The sequence below is a fragment of the Etheostoma cragini genome, chromosome 16 (assembly GCF_013103735.1).
Source record: "Etheostoma cragini isolate CJK2018 chromosome 16, CSU_Ecrag_1.0, whole genome shotgun sequence".
Lineage (NCBI taxonomy): Eukaryota > Metazoa > Chordata > Actinopteri > Perciformes > Percidae > Etheostoma > Etheostoma cragini.
Window position 1 is genome coordinate 11,554,035 of NC_048422.1, and position 21,398 is coordinate 11,575,432.

Genomic DNA, 21,398 nt, shown 5'->3' on the forward strand with positions numbered 1-21,398 from the left:
TAAAATAGGAAAGGGGAATGTGTACCATGCAGATTGAACCACAGTTTGACTTTGGTCTTGTGTGCTTCTTTTCAGATAATCTTCCAGATCACCCCTCTGAATATGACACAATGGCTGATGGTGCTCAAGATCTCACTTCCTGTTATTCTACTTGACGAGATTCTCAAGTTTGCCGCCAGGAACTACCTGGAGCCCGGTAAACAACTGGAGAAACCCGCCAGCTGCAAAGGCTGCTGCTTGTCTGCATGTATGGAGGGCATCTCCTGGCCCTTCGTGGCCATTTGCCTCCCTTTGGTCCTCTGGATCTACAGCACCGACACTAACATGGCCGACATGTTCTGGTCCTGACTGACTTGAGCACAACCTCGACTTTTCCATTTCCTCCCCACCCCCACCACCATCACCTCCCTCTGTCTTCTCTCTTTTCCCTCTCTGCCTTCCTACATGTGATTAGCTTGCGTGTGTGCGTGTTTGTAGAGTTAGCGCGTGTACTTGTGCGTGCTTACCGTGTGTGTGTACGAGAAGGACCAACTTTAACATGAAACGTAACAAATAATATAAAATGTTAACACACCTGGCTTGAGTTGGGACAGGATTTTTGAATGTGTGAGGCTTTAAATGCGAGTGTCAGAAGACCATCACTCTAGTAGTTGTGTTGCTGGTTTGAAAGAAAATATACTGATGCCATGTTTTTTTTATTATTATTATTATTATTATTATTATTATTACTGTCAATATTGCCTTTAAGGTTTATATTTTTTATTGATTTTGGGAAAATCAGTTGTCTTATGTCACTACACTACCAACAACAAATAGTTTTATTTAGCTTCCCTCTTTATGAAAGGAAAATTAAGATATCAGAAATCAATTAATCTGTACAGAGATTGCATTTTATGCGACTTTTTTTTCCCCTTCTAAAAAGTTAGTCAATTGTTGGACCAGCGTGGCTTAGATCTACCGCCTTTATTTGTTTTCTCATGTTTACTATTGTGTCTTCAGTATAAACTCAAAACTCTTTCAGAGAGGACAAGCTCCGTGTGGCAGACGAGGACTGGGAAAGGTTTGGGAGTGAACAATTGAATGCTCCGCTTAAAAAAAGAAAGAAAAAGAAATCTTGAAAACAAAGCCGCATGTCCTGTGACCAAGCATGAACTGTATGTGGTTTGTCATTTCTAATTTAATTGTATATGTCCCCCACCCCTTAACTACAAATTAACCTCATGGATGGAGTTTTTTTTTTTTTTACTAAAATGATTTGAAAATAAGCCAGTTTTTCTGCACCGGGCAGAGCACAGCTACCTCAATATGATAAAAAGATATGTTGTTTTTTTGCTCATCTCTAGATGCTTTTCCTAAATGGTCTTGCTAAAGCGTAACATCTGAGGTGTGCCCCTATTTGCTTGTGCAGAAAAAAAGAACAAAATTTCCCTTCCCTCTAAACATGTTTAAGGATATATTTTGTTTGTATTGATTTTTGACTCATTAACTTTATTTGTGTTTTGCTTTGGAGATAGAACTGAGTGGGGGGTGATGTATGTTAATTACATCTCCATAGTGTTTGATTCAAAGGACCGTAAAAATAAAATCTGAAGAAAGAATACAGAAAGGAGTCCAAATGAAATTGGATCGCGAATAAGAACCCAAAATGTTGTTTTTTTTTTACTTCAAGAAAAAAAATCCTCATAAACCCTTTGAATCAAAGTGTTTTCTGTCTTCATTTAATACGGTTAAGGCCAATTGATATCCACATTCATATCCAGTGAGTTGTGTGTGTGTGTCTGTCTTTGCATATAATACTTGAATACAAGTCATTTCAGACCTATGACTGCTTCAGTGTGTTTGGCACAACATGACAGGCAAGAGATACAGCCAAGCAGATGTGTATATTTGACGCTTACAGACTTTAACATTTAGAGGTTTGGACTGGGATTAGTCCACTTTGTGGTGGTGTGAACATGCTGGATCTAAGGCCATACAGTCAACTGGACTAATCTTAGATATCTTAAGCATTATTTTGTGTAGAAATTTCCATGTGAAATTTCTAAAGCATGTTTTTTGGGGTTTGTTTGCACTGCGTGTTTGTGTGCCACATAACAACTGTGTTTTTCTTCCTCATTGCCTTCCATTGGCTCACCTGTCACTAGAGTAAGTATCCATTTGCTTTTTTCACACTACTAAAATACCAATTAACTACAGTAGAATCTAATAAAACAATAGGACAACAAAGACTTGACAGAGGAACAATCAACCATTAAATTAAGACGCATTTTGGGGAAACGTTAAAATGTAATTCATGGATTGCCGATCCATACAAATTATTGATTAGACGATGTTGCCCACGTGCCACTATTGTGAATGTCACTGTGTGCTGTTCTTTGCACCGCTCTGACACTTTCCTATATTCACAAAACCAATGCCTACTCTTCTGGTAGAATAAAAATAACTATTTTAAAATTGTAAACTGGTCATGAAAAAGTTTTTTTTTTTTTACTAATGTAGTTTCTCTCTCCTTTTTAGGTTGGCTCTCATAAAAGCTACTCTCCAGCATGTGTGCTCTCTTATGTTCACACACCCCAGACATGACGACCAGCAGCGTACCCTTGCACAGACAAAAAGGACGTTTTTACAGTAATAAGACCAAAAACAGAACTTAAAAGTGGTTGGGCTGGAAAACAGGTACCTTTGCCCTAATGTACCACAACACACACTTCTTAAATACTTATACCTCTGTGTGCAGATGTTATATCAATATGATCCTATTCCAGTTTTGTGTGCAGGGAAGCGTTCAATACCCTCAATGCTCCTTCTTGCATGAAGAACTTCCAACTTCCATGTTAGCTTGTCACATAGATAATTTTTAACACTGGGTTGAATGATCTTAGTTGTACATCAGTGTACAAAACATTCATGCATGTATTTCCAGCTGTATGTAGGCTTTGCCATTTGTATTTATAGATTCTAATGTATAATAATCTGACTTTAAGATGGATATACCATAGATATGTAAATCACTGTTTTTATTGTAACGGTTTTGGTAATTTGCACAATATTAGACATGGAAAAGTGATTCATGCAAAACTTGACTGTGCTCTACTTGAGTTTTTTAATGTTAATTTTCCCCTTTTGAAAACTACTGTAGGCCGATCACTGATCCATTTACTTTCTGATGTAGTCCTTTGCATCGAGGACAACGGACTAACACTTTGATTCATTGGTAATCTCGCAGTACAGCAGTGTTCTTCTGTTGCCTCTGCATTATTATTATTATTATTATTATTATTATTATCATCATGTATCTTTATCAACTGCTGTAAAACTGTGATCTACGGTGAGGGGGCGTTTGCAGTCCCCTCAGCACCTGGTTAAAGAACAATATCAATCATATGTAAAAAGATGATCATTATTGATGACTTGATAATGGTTGTACATGCATTACTGAGGTTGTGGTTTCAGGTAAATAAAACAATATAGTATTTGAATTGTGTCATTTTGCATTCTTACATTACAGTCATTTGTAGAATTAAAAACCATCCTCACCACTGGGTTAACAGTTTAGCAAATACCTACACTGAGGTTGTTTAGGTGGTGAAGTCGTAAACATAGATCAGCAGATGTGTGTAAAGTAAACTAGAAAAAAAGCACACACATACATATATTACTCCACTGAGTGGCAGTGTTGGGTATAAGTTTAACAGCACTACAGATTCTTTACCACCTGCTTAACCGGTACAGCCGTTATCTTTTTAAAGGGAACAAAGAGTTATGTGCTGAAGGTATTCTTATTAATAATTGTTTTAAAAAAAAAAAGGATTGGGAGAGGGTGTAGCTGACTGGTTCCTAAGACAGTTTGAAGGGTATTAAAATCTGGCAGATCTTGAGGCTTAGTGGCTGTCTGAATGAGTGAAAGGAAAACCCAGCAATTTGCAGTAGCCTACAGTAAAGAACAGAGCCGTGTGTGCCAGGGTATGCCCGAATAATTAGGCCTACAGGATTCTTATGCAGAAGACTCTTTTGAAACGTAACATGTAAAAATAAGATCCAACAATTCATATCCAGAAAGTAACTAATAGGATGCGAGCGCTGCCTGCATCCCTGCTCTGTCTCTTTAACCAGCGCGCTCTCAGTGACTCTGGTCCCTCCCATTCCTGCAGCCCTCCAGTGCTGCTGGCCTGAGATGGGAGCGCACACAGCGGCGGCACCGTCACGGCCGAAAAAACGGGATAAACCTGAAAAGAGCAGAAAAAAGTACCTTTGAAAATGGGATAACGAAAACAATTATTTTACTTAAACCGGGTCACGTCGCTTGATCGAGTCCTCTGAACAACTCAGATGTTGTCTTCGCTTGTGTTTTGCGCTTTTTATCCTTTCTCCTTGAGCGCCGCTGGTACAAAGGCGCCTGGTCTGGAGCAGCACCTGGGATTACGGCCGTATGAACGGGCGAGAGCGACCGGACCTGCTGCCACGAAAGAACCCGGATTGGTAAACACAGACAGTGAGTAACCCTAGCAGGATCAGAACACGTTTCTTCTTCCCCCCACCCCCCTCCTCGGGATCCAGATCCCAGTGTCACCCCGCGAGGACAGATGCTGTCATTGTGTCGAAGCTGAGATTTAAAAAAGAAAAAAAAAAGAAATCTTCTGAAAGTGTTTTTTTCCTGGAATAATGCATGACAAAGACAAGCGCTATTGCCGCTTTTTATTCCTTTTTTATGCCTCACACATTCCCAGCTTTTCCTGTGGCTAAACAGCCGGGTTCTCTTGTTCAGAATGGGATGTATTGTTGCATCTGCGCAGCCCACGACAAGTGTCAGCAATTAGACTGTGTGTTTCTTAACGGGTTCCCCAAAGGCCTGTTTTAAACACTGTCACTGCTTTCTAACTGCAGGTGGCCATTGTTGTCGATAACTGTCGCAAAACTGTACTAAAAAAGGACTAACGGTGCGCCCTTGGCTTCATTCACCTTGTGTGTGTGTGAGCCGGGGTCGGTCATAGAAGTAAATTAGGCACAATATGGTGGAGCCGGTGGGATTTACCGAGGCGTGGAAAGCGCAATTCCCGGAGTCCGAGCCTCCCAAAATGGAGCTGCGATCTGTCGGAGGCATCGAGCAGGAGCTGGAGAAGTGCAAAGCGTCCATCCGGCGCCTGGAGCAGGAGGTGAACAAGGAGCGCTTCCGCATGATCTACCTGCAGACCCTCCTGGCCAAAGAGAGGAAGAGCTACGACAAGCAGCGGTGGGGCTTCAGGAAGACGCCACTGAACGAAGGGATGGGGATGGACCCTGCGACCACACAAGGCGCGGAGTGCCACTCCCAGCAGCCGCACATGCAGGAGACTGGTGGAGTTGGAGTAGTAGGGGTAGTTGGTGGAGGGTATGTTGGTGGGGATAGGAGCCGTTATCAGCCTCTTGGAGATGGAGCCGGAAGGTCCAAACCCAGGCCTCCGCCAGCAAGGAAGTCAGCCTCCCACGGAGACGGCTTGGAGTCAGCCTTTGAGGTACCCCAGCAGGCTGAGTCCATGTCTTGTGAAAACCTAGATGGCCTCTCGCCATCCAAGCAGAGGGGGGGCATCTCCGTCTCCCCTCGCAGACTCAACCTTCCGCCCCAAGACAAGGAACTGACACTGTCCTCCGACCCCAAGGACAAGTTGGGGATGGGACTTGGCGTGGCAGCTCTTAGATCCAACTTTGAGAGGATCAAACGGGCCAACTCTCATTCTGCGGGGGATGTAGCAAAGGGCCAGGAGAAGCAGCTGCCGCCGCCACCACCACCCTTTTACTCCAACATGGAATTCCACCACGAGAGAGGTCTGATCAGGGTCAACGACCGTGAGGTCTCTGACAAGATCAGCTCCCTGGGCAGCCAGGCCATGCAGATGGAGCGAAAGAGATCTCTTCACTCCCTCCCGGGTAACCTGGCCACAGTGGCAGGGGAGCTGCGCGCCAGGCCTGTATACAGAGGCCGGTCCACTGAGAGCACCTGTGGCTATGATGCCGAATATGAAGACGGGGAACCCAACCAGCGACATTTAGGGAGGGCCAATGGTGGCAAACCTCCACCCCCTCCTTGGCAGCCCTCCGAGTTCCAGGCCTACTCCAGTGTTTATGTCGGTGGGGTGATGATGGGTGAAGGTGGCGGTGGAGACGGGCGAGGTGGCGGTGGCGGTGGAAGTGGTAGTGGAGTCCCAGTGAGAGACCTCGGGGGAGGTGATGACCACCTCCTGACCTGGCCGCGCCGTTCCTACTCCCCGGGGAGCTTTGAGGATGTCGGCGGAGGCGGCGGCGGCTACACGCCGGACTGCAGCTCCAACGAGAACCTGACGTCCAGCGAGGAGGACTTCTCCTCGGGTCAGTCCAGCCACGTCTCACCCAGTCCGACCACGGCCTTCCGCCGGCCCTTTAGAGAGAAGAGCCGCTCTCCGTCCCAAAACTCCCAGAACTCCCAGCACTCCTTTGACAGCAGCAGTCCTCCGACGCCACAGTCCCAGAAGCGTCACCACCGGCAGCAGGGAGGCCACGTGGTCATGTCTGAAGCCACTATTGTGAGCGTTCGCAAGACCGGTCAAATCTGGCCACCTGCTGCCCATCATGACCTCGTGCCCCATGGTAGAACATCCCATGACAACAGTTTCCATGGAGACCACCTAGGTGAGTGTTTGCTGCTGTCTCTAATCTTTGTTTGGTTGAAAGCGGGTGGGCTGAACATCTCAGCTCCCCCCCAAACACATACACACACACACACACACACAAACGTATTATGGCTTTGTGTGAAGGAATGAGAAGTGAATGAAAGCCTGGGTGAATGAGTGTAATTTAGTCACGTGTTGGCATCTATTCTTTTTGAATTTTTTGCCTCTTCTTCATGTCTTCCCTCATAAAACCACAAAGCAGCCAAATGTTGACGTCATTGATAGGATGTGTGTGGAGTGCACGGAAACGCTCAATCCTGTGTGTTCTCTGGACGGCCTTGCGTGGGAGATTCATCTCTGCTTATTCCTGGAATGTCGGTCGGGTGGGTGAACAATAAATGTGGTCAGTCTGGGTTGAAGCGGCACGTCTAGCCCTTCTCAGACGACTCCTGAGGCTCCATGAGTATGGAATTCCAATTACAGGTGTCTCTCTCTCTCTCTCTCTCTCTTTTTCTACCTGAAATGAGTAAAATGCAATTCCCTGAACAGCAAGCTGAAACTCTTCACCAGCTTTTAGCACAGGGCAGGACAAAAGAAATCCACTCTCCAAACAATGACGTGCAGTATCCCTAACCACTAAATTGCAGCCTTTGAGCTACAGCCCCTGTAATAGAACAGCCGAGCACAAAGATGTGCAGCCTGGAGCGAACTGGGCAGTGGCTGACATGACTGACACAATCAAGCCCAACAACAGTGGAGTTTGTTACTCAAAGAAGCACATTAGTAGTTGCAAAGCCTAGCCTACTGGTATTCCTCAGTAAAGTTTCCATCGCAGGGGTTGTGCCAGCTCACAAGAAGTGAAAACGAACACTGCGCCGCTGGTTCAAATATTTGACATCATTTTTAGTCACTGAGTGTTGTTTACCGAGGTGCGGTCAGCAGCAGTTGTGCACATTTTGCATGTTGTCTCTCTCTGGGTTTCTGGTGTTGAAGTGAGTAGTGTTTCCCCATATCTGATATTCTGTAACAGATTTGGGACTGGCGCCCTGCTGGCCCAGACAGGCAGCCAGGTGCAGGCATCACTCGCCCGCTCCAGTGCCAAGATGAACTGGAAAGAGGGGACGAGGTAGTCAGATAGATAGTGAAAGAGAGAGTGAGCTGGAGTATTCAATGGGAAGGGACTAAGAATCCTCAAAAAAGAAAGGAAGAAGGCAAGTGTTTAAGCGGAAAAGAAGATGCCTACTGTACAGGTACAATAAAGTTTTAGCTAATTTAAATGAATGTAAGACTAAATATAACCAATTTGTTATATGTGATACAGCTCTAAGGACATTCGTGTCACTACTCTGGGTAGCATCACTGTCTGAAACGCGATGCCGCTCATTGCCTAAATATCCTGAACAGAGAGCATGTCTCTGTGTATCTATAATTCATTTATTTGAATAGAACCACTGACATGGTGGAGCCTGGTGAAATCAACTAAAATGTTTTTTTACAGACAGGAATGGGATCATCATGCTACAGGATCTCATCCTGCCCGGAAAACCTTCTCAGACATATTTGCAGTGAAAGTGAAAGACTTCTTCCCTTTGAATTCCCATTCTCTCTCTTTTTGGTGAAAACTGTGAGGCAAACTCCATCCGATAATTAAGTGCAATGCTAACACTCGTGGCTCTTAACAGCAATTAAGAAAAGTTAGCAGATAACGAGTCCCCTGAAAGTGGCTTGCTAATTCTCCCAGCTGCTAGGTTAAGGATTATCGCTGCACTGTCTGTCTCTCTTTGTTTTAACATCTTTTCCACAACAGTGAGCCCTGTGGGGAGTTAGACGAGCTGGCAGAGCAGGGACACAGATAGAGGATGGAGGGGGGCGTTGCAGACAGCGATACATTTAGTGGGATAATCCGGTATTTGAGTATAAGAGGTAAAAATGTTGGTTAGACACCCTGCAGAGTGGTTTTGTTTTCTGGTTGGGCTTTAAGCCGAGGGCAGACAGGCGTCAATGTTGACGGCGAAGGTGATGATAACGATGAATATTGCATCATTTTGGGCCCCCCGCCGGGTGTAGTTTCAGGCAACCACAACAGAGAGGATAGTAAGGGAAGGAAGAGTGTGTTTTTGGTGGGCGGCTGATGGTTCTAAGAAGAGTGGGACAGTGTTGGGAGGAAGACTGAAGGGAGGCAGAGTGCAAGGCAGAGCTGTCGTTTCTCGCTTCATCGGTTCAGGGATGCGGGGGCTGCAGAGAGGCACAGATGGGAAGAACTCTCCCGTTGCGTAACAGAGACAAACAGACGCCGGCTCACACACACACACGCTTGATGCTCACTCTTATACCTTGAGGCTGCTTTGCCTTCAGCAATAGGTGTGCATGGCATGCTACGTATGTGGTGTTCAGACCAGGTCATAGAGGAAGGAGGCTTAAGGCCAATGGTTGACCCGAGTCTGGAGACGCCACTCTTACACCATCTGCCAGAGCTGGAGTGATTAGTTCTCTTCTCTTCTCTGCATGCCAACAACAGTAGTAATTGCCTCATGGTGTGTTTGGTTTATTTCATGTTGTGGGGGGGGGGGGGTTTCCATGCTTAGCAGCAGAGACAAGCATGTCTTTGTAGCGCCGACAGAAATCCAAATGAGTGAAAGATTAAAATAGAGACGTCTCCCTCGAGGGTCATTCAGTGGGAAAGCGGAGACGCTTGGCACGTCAAAGCTCGGCTCTTGAAAAAACAAAATAGCAGAACACGTTTGGAGGCACGACTACCAACTTTTCATTTTTGAACTGAACAAACCCCAAACATGTTATGCAATGTTAGACGACCGAGTGACAAGTTTCGTTTACATGGCCATGACATTTTTAATCTGCAAGTGTACTGCTGCGAAAGTGACAAAACTCACATGCAGGACAGTAGTTTAAGGTAGGAGGGATATCAGATTTGTGGAAAGGTGGATTAAGATAAAAACTAAATCCCACACATATAACCCGCTGAAAGTTTCAGTGAGCTCAGTTCATTGAAGAAAGGGTGCTTTCACTACCTTCTGTAATTAAATGGGTGGTAACTATTTCTCCATACGCTGTTTCCAAGGATTCATTTGAAGGGAAATCTGTCTCTAAACCAGGGAATACCTGTGGCTTTGTGTCTCTTTGAGGGCGGGGATGCCAAAGCAGGACAGACCTGAAAAAGTCTCAATGGTTGTATTGTCCAAAACCTCTACCTCTCTCAGCTGGGGCCTGTCGGTTATATTTGTAGGCAGGCAAAGCGCGCGTGCGTGCGTGCGTGTGTGTGTAGTCCAAAAACCGGAAATACAGTGGTTATATTTATAGGCAGGCACAACCTCTTGCTGTGTGTGTGTGTGTGTGTGTGTGTGTGTGTGTGTGTGTGTGTGTGTGTGTGTGTGTGTCATGCTAAATATATTTGTGACTACAAACATACACTCACGCTTACTCCCTACTGTAGTGAATCCAAGTTGAGCGTGTTGCTGGTATGTTAGTCTCAGCAAGAAGTGGGAAAACAGTGGAGGGGATGGTCAGTGGAAGGCTGGCAGCAGTGTGTGTGTTTGTGCAGGTTTGCACATATTTCAATGTGTTTGTGTGTGTTGCTAGGGGGGGGGGGGGGTCAGAAGATGAAAGGATTGATGGGTTGATATGGCTCACAACCAAAAGAGATTTTGTTAGTGGTACCTTTTGGCCAAGCCGACAGGCTGTACAGTAGTCCGCCGTGGCACAGTGACCCCGTTTTCACACTGAGGAAGAGGGTGTGACAGTAGCTCTTAAAACGGCTTGTTCAGTCTGTGCTGTCGAGTGAGTTTGGCAGTGAAAGCCTCCGTTACCTCAGCCGGGACACAGGAGCTGCAGGCTCACAGTCGGTCCCCCAGCGGTGGAGACGAGAGAAGAGAAGCATGTGAGAATAAAAAACAGACGTGGAAGGAGGGAGGAAAGCGGATCTGCCTCTTTTGCCAGCTGGGTGCTCAGCTCAGCCTTTCAATGGGCTTGTGCAACCTGCTCGGACCAAGTGGTCCCTTTTGTTGCGATCAGTTGTGGAGGAAGAAAACTTTCTTTCTGAGAAAAAGCATAAGCCGGTGAAAAAAAAACAAAAAAACATTCAAGACACTAACTCATTCAGTTTGTGCGCAATATGTAGTTTTTTTGCAGCATGGTTGGTATGAAATATTATCATGCTTCCAGCAACAAGACTCTTCCATAACAATAACAATATAAACACTATAAAATACAACTTTCTACATACAACAAGCACAAGATCCAGTCAGTATTCCATGTACAAAGCAATCATGTTTTTTTGCATCACATGACGTCCAATCTGGCGCTGTGGCTGGCGTGGCGTTGTTCGGTTGGCGGTGGACTGTAGGGTGGAGCTCCTTTCAGAGGGTTTTTGGACATTCAAGTTTCAACCTTTGGGTGCAGGGAAGCAGATTGGACTCTGCAGACAGACATGTAAATACAAACACACAGAAACACAAACTCCCAGTCTTCCAAACGGTAAACACTCTTCCCTTCTTCTGTTTATTTTCCACCTTTTTTGTGTGTGTCCTTGTATACTTCCTATGCCAAGCATCCAGACACATTCTTTCCTCTTAGTATCCGACAGCTCTTGGAAAAAAAAGAAACTTGGAAAGTCCCTTACATGAATTCTGATGACTCTTTTCGCCCCGTGTGTAGCTGCTTACCCTTTTTGAACATCAGCCATCTTGGCTCCCTGTAACATGGTCACTGAGCTTGTCATCTGGATTAGACCGTGCAGGGAAACTGTGCTAGTTAGCGTCCGCCGCTAACCATTCACCACAGGCCACAGTAGTGATTGCTTGCTGGTGTATGTTTTCTGGTTTTCTACACACAAAATATACATATATATATATATATATATATATATATATATATATATATATATATATATATATATATATATATATATAAAGGGACCGTGATAAGTTTGGGGGGTGGAATGCAAAGAAGAAAGACTGATTCATGGTCTCTGATTGAGACCACAAGGCAGTGGGGTGTCTATAAAGACCCAAAAGGCCTTTTAGAAAGATCTTGTCCAGATTTACTAGTGCTCAAGTACAGAAATTAAAGGACTGTTCCACCTACAGTATTTTACATGTCAAAGTCAGTGTGCTAGTCACAGGGAGTACAACACCGCCTGTGCAGACAGTTGGATAATTTCCTCTTGTCTCTGGAGGAGCTCTATCAAGTCTAAGAAAATTACTCAAGTCGCATCACTTAAATATAATACGTTACAAACTGTAGGTGTGGGTTTAAAAGACCTGGCTGTTAAACTGTCAGTCATTGCATCATGGGAAGTTTAGGATTCAGTGTTTTTGTATCTCTGCTTCTCTTTTATTAATCAATTTCTTGTGAGTCCCCCAACTTTGTGCAATACTAAATCGCTGGGGTGCTCTTTTAACACCAAGAATGTAATATAAAACATAAAATATAGTACATATTACAAATGTCTGATTGAAAAGAACAAAACACATCTTGACAGTCTTTTGACAGATGTATTTTCGGACCTATCCGAGCCCTTAGGGCTGGTAAAATGCAGAAATGCATCAAAATGTACTTAAAGAGGCAAGTGTATAGAAAAGATACAAGATATGGTCTACACATTGCAAACTTGTCACACACACACGTGTGCAATTGAAAGCCAATTGATACTCCTCTCTGGATTAGAAGGCAACAGAAACCTGTCTATTCACGCAAACATGTAAACCTTAATCTCCACTCTTTAGTCTGGGAATTAGAAACTGGTTAACAATCAGATTAACCATTTCTCCACGCTGCACTCATTACAGCACTAATTCCTGTTGTCCTATATATTACAGTTGGGATTATCAAAAATGTGCGATTTGTGCTTTATGTTTAGTCATTTAGACAGATTACTCCTGCACTACAGTGGGTAGATATTCCTGGCTTTTAGAAAATGAACGTTTCAAATGGAGCTTTGCTTTTGTTTAGTGAGGCATTCTCTTTTCTTATTTTTTCCGTAAACCTTTTCCATTTCACTTTATTATCTCTTTTTATCTCCATCTTTCCAGACTTTTCCCCATTTCCTCTTCTTTCCCTCCATCTGTGCTCCATTCAAACAGCTGCTTCTGGTTTCCTTTTGCTTGGAGCCAATTAGAGGTGCATCACCTTTCCATCTTTGTTTCCGCGGGTTTTCCAGCAAGCAAAGTCACGACCCCCCCTGCAGGAGCAAGCAGGCTCTCTCTGTAATTGTCCAATAGGGGTTTAACTGACGAATGCCTATAAAACAACACAATCAAAGCCAAATGTCAGCAGTATAGACTGCTCAGTGTATTCCCTCTGCACCTTAGAGCCTTTTTGTTTGCAGTCTTTTCCTCCAGCTATATCTTTATGTCTGCATTTCTTTCTTCCGTCTGTCTGTCCGTTAGGATCTGCTTGTACACCTATGTCCAATTTGTTCAGCTTAAATGTGAACATGTGTGGACAGATGGTAAAAGCTCACGATTCTAAGGAAAACAAGTTTACTTTTCTTTAATGGAGTTAACCTCGGCTTACTGTCAGGGCTAAGGCTTTTCTCAGGATCACTGAGGGTTACGATATAGGAGGTAGCATTCCCCGTCCTTTGCTTCTTGAAGATCCTCCAAGTCCTTGATATTGAGAGCATCATGAATCCAAACAATGTGATTATTATTTTTGCCGTATATTGTTCCGCAGATTTTGTAGATGCTAATTATTAGTGACATTCTTTTAAATGTATCCTGATTTCTAGCAGACAAGCAGAGAAGTTTACATCCAAGTCCAGCTAGGCACACATGCAGGACACAATCCTGACAAAGCCCTCGATGGCCAATACATCGGCTCGTTAAATACTTGGGGGCTTGTAACATTGAGTGTGGGGACTACCTCCCTTTGCTAGAAGAGAAGCACGGGTCATCACTGCATCCTGCAGGTACAGAAACCCCCCTGGAGTACTTTCCATAGCGAAGCTGAAAGGCCGGAGAAGACGGAGGAAGTGCTTCAGACCTTATTAGCTTTTTGTAGCTGCAGATGATGAAGAGCTACAGGATGAGACACCTTGTCCTGTGTCCTGTCTGGCAGAGAGGCCAGACAGGACACGTGCTCTCTGTCAGACTCAAAAACACAAGCATGCATGCAAACACACTGTAGTTATCTCTCTGGGTCATTGAATTCAATCTGGATCCAGTACGGATTTTGCTTTTCAAAATCCTTTCAAATCCCTTGTCACATCCACTTTGCTTTCAACATTTGTAAGCAACTGAAGTTGAAAAATAACTTGACTTCAAAAATGTAACTCAGACCTCCTGAGTAGGCAGGAACATCACTGATTTGCCTCTAGCTAATAAAATACAAACAAGAATAGACTCAAGATATTCATTAGCCTGGACACACACACACACACACACAGAAACTGTGAAATGAGGCAGCTATGCTATCAAATATAACACCTTATCAAATGAATGAGTGTTGCAGCTGGCTGCTGCCATGGAGCCGAACCAGTGGGAAGAAGAAACATAATGTTAAAAATGAGTTAACCTAATATTTCAGTTCAACCATTTGTTTAGGAGGGGAACATCTATATTTGTTGCTCCTCAGTACATCTCTGCACTTTTTGTTGGGTTGAAAGTCCTGCACAAAGAAACACATGTATTCTTGTTGCCTGGTTCACTTTAAAAAAAGTAAATGGTCAGTCATTTAGTGTTTCTTGCATTTCAGTGTCATAATATGAACAGTAAAAGGTTAGATTCCAAAAAGATAATGAGTCATTAATAAATTATGTCACTAAACAACATACTGTCAGAAAGATTTCCTCTTACAAAGTCGTGAAAATGACGTCAGTGGGTAATTCAAATGGAGTCTTCTCGTAGACATGGTATACATGACTCCATATGAAGGCACCAATGCATGCATGTATATCCCCAATAGATACTGTAGCTGCTGTTTGGAGGATGGGTGCACAGATGGAGGGAGGAGGCAGGGGTGGAAAAGAAAGACACTGACTGTGCTGTGGTCCGATCGATTTTGAGGAAGAGCTGAATCTGTCTTGTTTCAACAGACATTTGTTAAATGTCAAAAAAACATGAAGGGAAACAAAAACCTTTTTACCAGATGGGAAGACGAGCTTGATTCCCATTACGCTTTCTCTGACTCTGCCTTCTCTTATTTTGAATTGTTTGTTGAGCCGCTAGTTGCAGAGGGACTGGATAACTGGAGGCTCCTGGGGAAGATCAGATTTCATGTTGTGATCTGCCTCCCTCCCCTTTCTCCATCTCTTCCCTGAATGCCCTTCAGTAATATCCCTCCTTATGCGATATCTCTTTTATGTCACTTAATATCCCTTTCTCTATCCCCCTGACCATTTGTCTCTCTCTCTCTTTTGCTCTCTCTCTCTCTCTATTTTTTCCTGCCTCTTTCTCTCAGTGCTATTCTGCCTGGAGCAAACTATGCAATATAAAGGCAGATTTTAAGTCCAATTTGGCCTTTACAATTGAATTTTCAAGTTTGTGGAGAGGTAGCTCTTCACCACTCGGTAGACGTTATGTTAGGGATTTTGAAGAAGAAGCAATCATGGTTATAATGAAGGTGTTTCCATTAAAACAACTGATTTTTAGATCAATCTGAATGTGATTCTGAGCAACGTTAAGTGTGGAGTCTTTTCACAGCCAGTCGGATTTTAAAAGCCGTTTCTACGCTGCGTTGTTAGTGCTCTTTTTCCTTCTGACAGGGGGCAGAATTCAAGGCAGACGCTCTTGGCCTGATTCTCCTCCTACGTACCTACCCGGGAGCACAAGTGGAGATGAGAAATCCAAACTCTCTGGCCTTTCCAGCTCAACCTGTGCCCCTAGCCGAGCACTTAATACATATTTTTTCAAGTTAAAGACAATTTACATAACTTTGAAATGATGCAGAGGCTCAACGCGACTCAACAATACCTCTGGATAGTTTCTCTCTGAGTTATGCAATCTGTAAGTCTTCAACAGAAACCTTGTGCAAATAACTCTGACTGCAAGAAAACAAAGCCATACTGAAGGCGTGTAATGTTTGCTCTGGAGCTGATACCCTGTCTCAGATGGCTAAACATAAGCTCTTATGTTAATCAACACATGAAAAGTGAGACCAGTAGCATTATGGGGAAAAAACTTTGACACTCTGGTGTGTAAAATGTCAAAAAAAAACTCACCAGTTGACTGGAAACTTGTTCACTTGACATGACTTGATAATAATTTGTGACAGATCTGCTTGTGAATGTAGGAGAAGGAGAATATGAAGTGATTCCTCGTGTGCTGCTCTGTTGTGGGATTTTGAGCTTCCTCCATGGTGTCCACATCAACTACGCTTTTTTTCTTTTTTCTTCTCACTTCTCTCATTCCTTGTCAGCTCTTTGCTCTTTCTTTCTTTTCTTTTTCTCTCTGAGTGCTCCAGTTATTTTTTCATATCTCCCTGTGTCATTGTCAATGCAGCGCTCTCTCATTTGGCCCACTTTATAGACCTATAAATGGCAGAGTGTGCTCAGGGCAAAAGTGGTTGTGTGATTGCTTCGGAGTGACAACTCAAGAAGTATTTTCTCCGTCACATCTTTAGGGGAATGCACAGTAGTGTGTGTGAGTGTGAGTGTGAGTGAGTGAGTGTGTGTAACATAATAATAAAGTCAAACTAAGGTTTTAGACCTCAAACTGTAGCACTCAGTGTACATGCCTGTACCGACCAAATAAATACCCGAAAATGCAAATACAGGTATTTACTGTAGAAACAAACTCACCATCTCATTCACATGTAGAGCTGAATACTTACCCACTAATTGCTTGATTTTGATAAAACGGCATGATTGCTCGCATTCACACACCACTCTGCCTCCCACCTAATTCCTTTCTCTGTCATCCATTATTGATGCTGCGTAGCCCACTTGTTGCAAAACTAGAAACAGACTGGCGTGACATAGGGTGTCATGTTCCCCACTCCCCATCCAGTAGCCTGCCTACTGTGTCCACACACCCTCATTCAAACAAAGGAACATGCACATACCCACGCTAACATGCACACGTCTGCATATTAACACACGCTCTAGTCTGATGGGTAAACTTCAGTATAATCAAAATATTGGTAGTAAGCTTGACGTTTGATTTAGCTAGTAAATCATGTCATAGTTCACAACCCAGTGCCCCTACACAGTCCCTTATAAGCAGATAATGAACAGTATACACAGCAGTGTAAACAGCACTAGCGCTTGGCTGTATCGCAATCATGTGGCTCCATCTGTCTGAACAAATTTAGGTTAATCACCCATCATATGAAACAGAGTGCAAATATGTAATTGATTAGAAAATAGAAATAACAAAGATAAACAAAAAAAACCATCTAAATCAGTACCACACTGTGCTGCTTTTTGTCAGTTTCAGGTTTTATTTCCTTTATCTGATTTGAGTGATTTGACATTTGTGTTTGAGCAAAAAATTAGGCTTTTCTGCATTGGAAGATAGCTTCAAGATTTCAAGATTCAACATAGATAAAATGTATTATTGGACACCCACAGTGAGAGCGTAATTTCTGATTGGACAGCCTCTGATTCTAATTAAACATCTTGGACAATAATGATAGTAATGTCTGATTGGTCATTCACAGAAACACCACTGTCACTGTGTGAACGTCCTCCTCAGAGGGATTTAGAGCAGCCGCAGTGCTGACACAAATGATTGACATGGTGTGGTCCCCCGCCACCTCTCTGCAGTGAATTGGACAGTGGCCAGAGGACAAGGTGTCTCAAGGAATCCCTGTGTCACCTAAGAAGCTTTGTCACACACACACACACACACACACACACACACACAGATAAAACACACGCAGATAACCTCGCACCCAGTACTATTTTTCTCTAGACACACACTTCCTCTGGCTTTAGGCCTTGTCATTGGATCTTGACTTAAACAAAAAGAAGACGCTGCTCTTTAGTTGTGTTCCCAGGTAGCGCTAACACACTAGTCCCTCGGTGGGAATGCTGATTCTTTGAAAGCTTCTTCTCTCTTGTGCACTGCTGGCTACAGAGGGATGCCACTCCCTGGTGTGGATGTGTGTCTGTCTGTTAATGTGCACATACTGTAGGTGTTCTTGTATTTGTTGTGTGTGTACGTATTGTGTGTGTGCTTTTGTCAGTCTGCCTTGAGTGTGACCTTGTATTAAAAAATGAAAGTGATCTATACGAGGACCTGTGGTGCCCGCAGTCTGCTCTCCGGGCCAGAGTTAAGTGGAATAATGTTATTACTGTTGTACCACGCCAACAAATATTCATAGCTCTATCGATGACTTAAGTGAGGACGCCCATCAGAAGACCTCTATGAACCTTTCAGCAGATGATGGATGACCTCTTGTCTGTGTGAGATGATGGTAAATTTAGGCAGCCCTGTGTCCTGTCACTGACTGAAATAGCCCTTTACTTAGACAAGCTTTCAATTTGCTGAAGTTGTATTTTCAAAAGACAATTTTCTGCAACTGAACAAAACACGCCAGCAAGCAGTCCCAATCAAACTAGACCGTTTCTTTTGTTTTGGTAGTTAGAAATGGAAGAAAAAGATCCACAAATTCCCTCCTGGGCTTGGAGCAATAGTGCAATAAGTGTATTTGTGCTGGTTGTTTACGACAAGCACATAAAAATGGCATCCAGCTACCTGCAATATTCCCTTTGTCTCCTGAAGAGTGAAGACTTCCAGAAAACCAAACAGATGGCACAACCGTGTGAGGAGACGCAGTGCTCCACACAGTGGAAACTTCCAGTGTTTTACACTGACACAATTAGCTCTAATGAGTTGAATTAGTCCGCCAAGGTAGAGATGGCTTCAGTAAAAAAACACAACACAGAGAGAATAGGATTCTTCTCTAGCAGACACTTTGTGACATCTTACTTCGAGGCCTCTGTTCTTTCACGGGACCAAACAGATGTGTTAGTTTTATGGAAGTGTGTTTAGATGAGAGCTCAAGTCAAATTTTGGTTAAGAATGCGTGTGTGTCGGTGTGTGTGCAATAGCTACATGCAGGCAGCTATGCTATATATACTGGTGAATCCACACAGGTGTCCCCGCGTTCTCACCCACTCTGTATAAACAGGAACCTGGTGACCAATAATTATAAAGGCTGTCACGTATAGCTCTACTGTTGCCATAGTAATATACGGTACATCAAGTTGAGGACACAACACAATCTCAAACTGGCCTCTGTTGTCTTTCCAAGAGGCCCAAATAAAAGTAAAGTCATAGTGAAATGGCAGTTAAAGCTTTTTTTACCTTCTGTAATGTGACTTGTTTTGTTTTCTTGAGTTGGTATACAATGAACTCACATTTCTAGTCTGCACTTCCTGTTGGGATTCCTTTTCACATTATAAATCTTTGAATGTAAACATTAAGTTTGTCAGATTTAGAAGCATGGCAAGATAACATCAAGGCTAACTCAGAATGCTTGTAAATGGAAGATTGCTGGCAAATGAAGGAAGTAAGATGTGTTTAGCAATCCATCCTTATAAGGATCCTGGTTGTTCTCAAACAAACAAGCCCAGAAAACGCAGTTTGAATGTGTTATAGGGAAGCTGGTCAGCCACTGGAAAAACTGCTCTGTCGTATGTGCACGTCAGGGGAAATGAAGGGCTCGTGTTACAGTAGCTTTGATTGCCATGCATCACCCTCCAGTCAATGCCATTTGGCCCGCTGTTGGTTGGCCTGTCAGTCAGTCTGGTAATTGGCCAGTCACAGAAAAGCATTAACTGTCAGTCACATTTGAAGACAAGAATCAGAGAGACTTCTAGAGGCTGAGATTAAAAAATGACAAAATTCATGTGTGCTTCTGCAGCTCTCCAATGTCATTCAGGACACACTGTACATATACATACACACACAAGCTGGAAACAATTGTGATTCATGTGAAGAGGAAGTAAAAAACAGCCTGGTAGCTCTGTCTTGACCACAACTAAAGTGGCATTTTTCCAGAAATACTGCAGGAGAATTAAATCCCTTCTCTGTCAGCCAGAGCGTTGATCATTGATCATCTAAATCCGCGCCGCCTGTGAGTGTGTCTGCGTGTGATAACAACTCCAAATGATTTATGGGCGAAGAAATCTTCACAGGGCGTCTGAGAAGTCTACTGTGATGTAAAAACGTCACGAAACTAAGAGTACATATTAGAATAGTTGCTGTGTAGTTTATGTTTTGTGTCATGTTAATGTTCTGGACTGTTTTTGGCTAAAATTCAAAGGAAAATTTAAAATACACAGGCCTGTAATACACAAGAAAGTATGGACATGTTTGTCTTGCCCTCTTTGCCTCCAGCCTAAATGCTTCTCCGTGTTTATAATTCGTATTTCTCTCTGTCACTGTACTTTAAAATTCATGTCTCAGTGAGGCTCTTATGTAAGTGAATAAGCTGGCAATGTAACGTTTCATTTTTCATGTGCTGTGTTGGCGATCAGAGACTAGCTGGCTTATGTCATCCCTCTCGAGCTGAGGAGAAAGATTTAAACATAAAGTTGAATGCAGCTGATTCTGCTATGGATTTGCAAACCTTTCCTACTGTCATCACTCCAGAATCTCCCAGAACAGAGAAAGTCATCTTTGGTCATTTTTTTTTTCACCAAGATGAACTCACGTGTTCCTCCTTTTGTAATTACATATCTACTCTATATGGTGAAGGTCTATAAACAGCTTTAAGCAAAGAGTAATGTTTTTCTCATACCTTTTCACTACACTAAACAAATCATAGATACTGTAATTCAGTCAGATCTGTGCTCATGCACTCAAAAGATACATTAGGTTATTGCAGACATTCAGATACTTACAGTGACATTTCTCAGAATGTTACTATTGAACATATTAATCCAACAGAAAACAACATTTTGTAGATTATCTAAAGTTAAATTGTATGTAATAGTGGCTATATGCAGATTAAAGGGTGTTATCCTATTCAGGTGAATAGCTTGGTATTGACAGTGAGCTATTTTCTGTTGCCGTTTTAGTCCCAAGGCCAGACCTCTTAAGGAAAAGAAGCTATCTGCGAGTAAAAAGCCATTATCTCCTTTGACCCTGCGCAAAAAAACAAAAGTGCCATCTCACTCTTACAACTTATATTTAAAACGCTTTAATGTGGAAGCAGTGTAGGTTTTGAACGGAGATGATAAGCAAAAAATGTTAAATGCTTCACTGGTGACAGAAGGTTTTCAATAAAATATGGTGGAAAACAAACACAAAGGGAAGTGCATTTTATTTTCTGGCCGGGTGAATTAAAATAAATTGATGTGGCAAACCTGTTAGCAAACAGTTACACATCTAGTCATTTACCTCCTGAACATTTTCACATTTCAGGAAATTCCAGTATTTATTGAAGAGGTAGTTTTCTAGTTGGCTATCCAAACAGCTAGCTTGGTTAGCCGTATTGTTTCGCCGCAACACGGCCCCTATGCAGTTAACTACAATGGCTAATCTAGAGGACTTCTTTTTGGGTATTGTTTGTTTGAACTCAGTGACAAGCATTTGGAATTATTTCTGTAAAATATTCAGTTTATTTGGAATGCTTTATGCTGTTTGTCCCTGTACTGTGTTGCTGGAGTTGCTGGCGGTGGCGAGTTAGCATGACCCCACAGTTATGAGAAAAATACCACAATATCCTTCTTTTAAACATGGCTACTTTTGCTAATGCATTTTTGTAATTTCATTCTAATCTAGTGGAGACAGTACTTGCTAAATTTGTTAGCCACAGTGCAGCAAACATAAAACATGACTATGACATTTAAATCCTTTATCTATATAT

General features: G+C 43.0%; 2 protein-coding genes across 3 annotated transcripts in view; both read left to right on the top strand.

Annotated features, from left to right (window-relative positions):
* The window catches only part of atp2a2b (ATPase sarcoplasmic/endoplasmic reticulum Ca2+ transporting 2b), a 28,544-nt gene extending 25,065 nt beyond the window's left edge, over window positions 1-3,479 (top strand). The window contains exons 23-24 of one of the 2 annotated variants that reach the window (XM_034896001.1): window positions 76-196; window positions 2,518-3,479. In XM_034896001.1, the coding sequence (XP_034751892.1) occupies window positions 76-196; window positions 2,518-2,531 (135 nt within the window). In that variant the 3' untranslated portion in view covers window positions 2,532-3,479. Of the gene's footprint in view, window positions 1-75; window positions 2,416-2,517 lie in introns of those variants that run through there. The other variant, XM_034896000.1, reaches the window with a different exon arrangement.
* Window positions 3,480-4,127: 648 nt separating this feature from the next.
* Window positions 4,128-21,398, top strand: part of bcr (BCR activator of RhoGEF and GTPase) — a 72,033-nt gene continuing 54,762 nt past the window's right edge. The window contains exon 1 of the mRNA XM_034895992.1: window positions 4,128-6,642. Within this exon, the coding sequence (XP_034751883.1) occupies window positions 5,010-6,642 (1,633 nt within the window). The 5' untranslated portion in view covers window positions 4,128-5,009. The remainder of the gene's footprint in view (window positions 6,643-21,398) is intronic.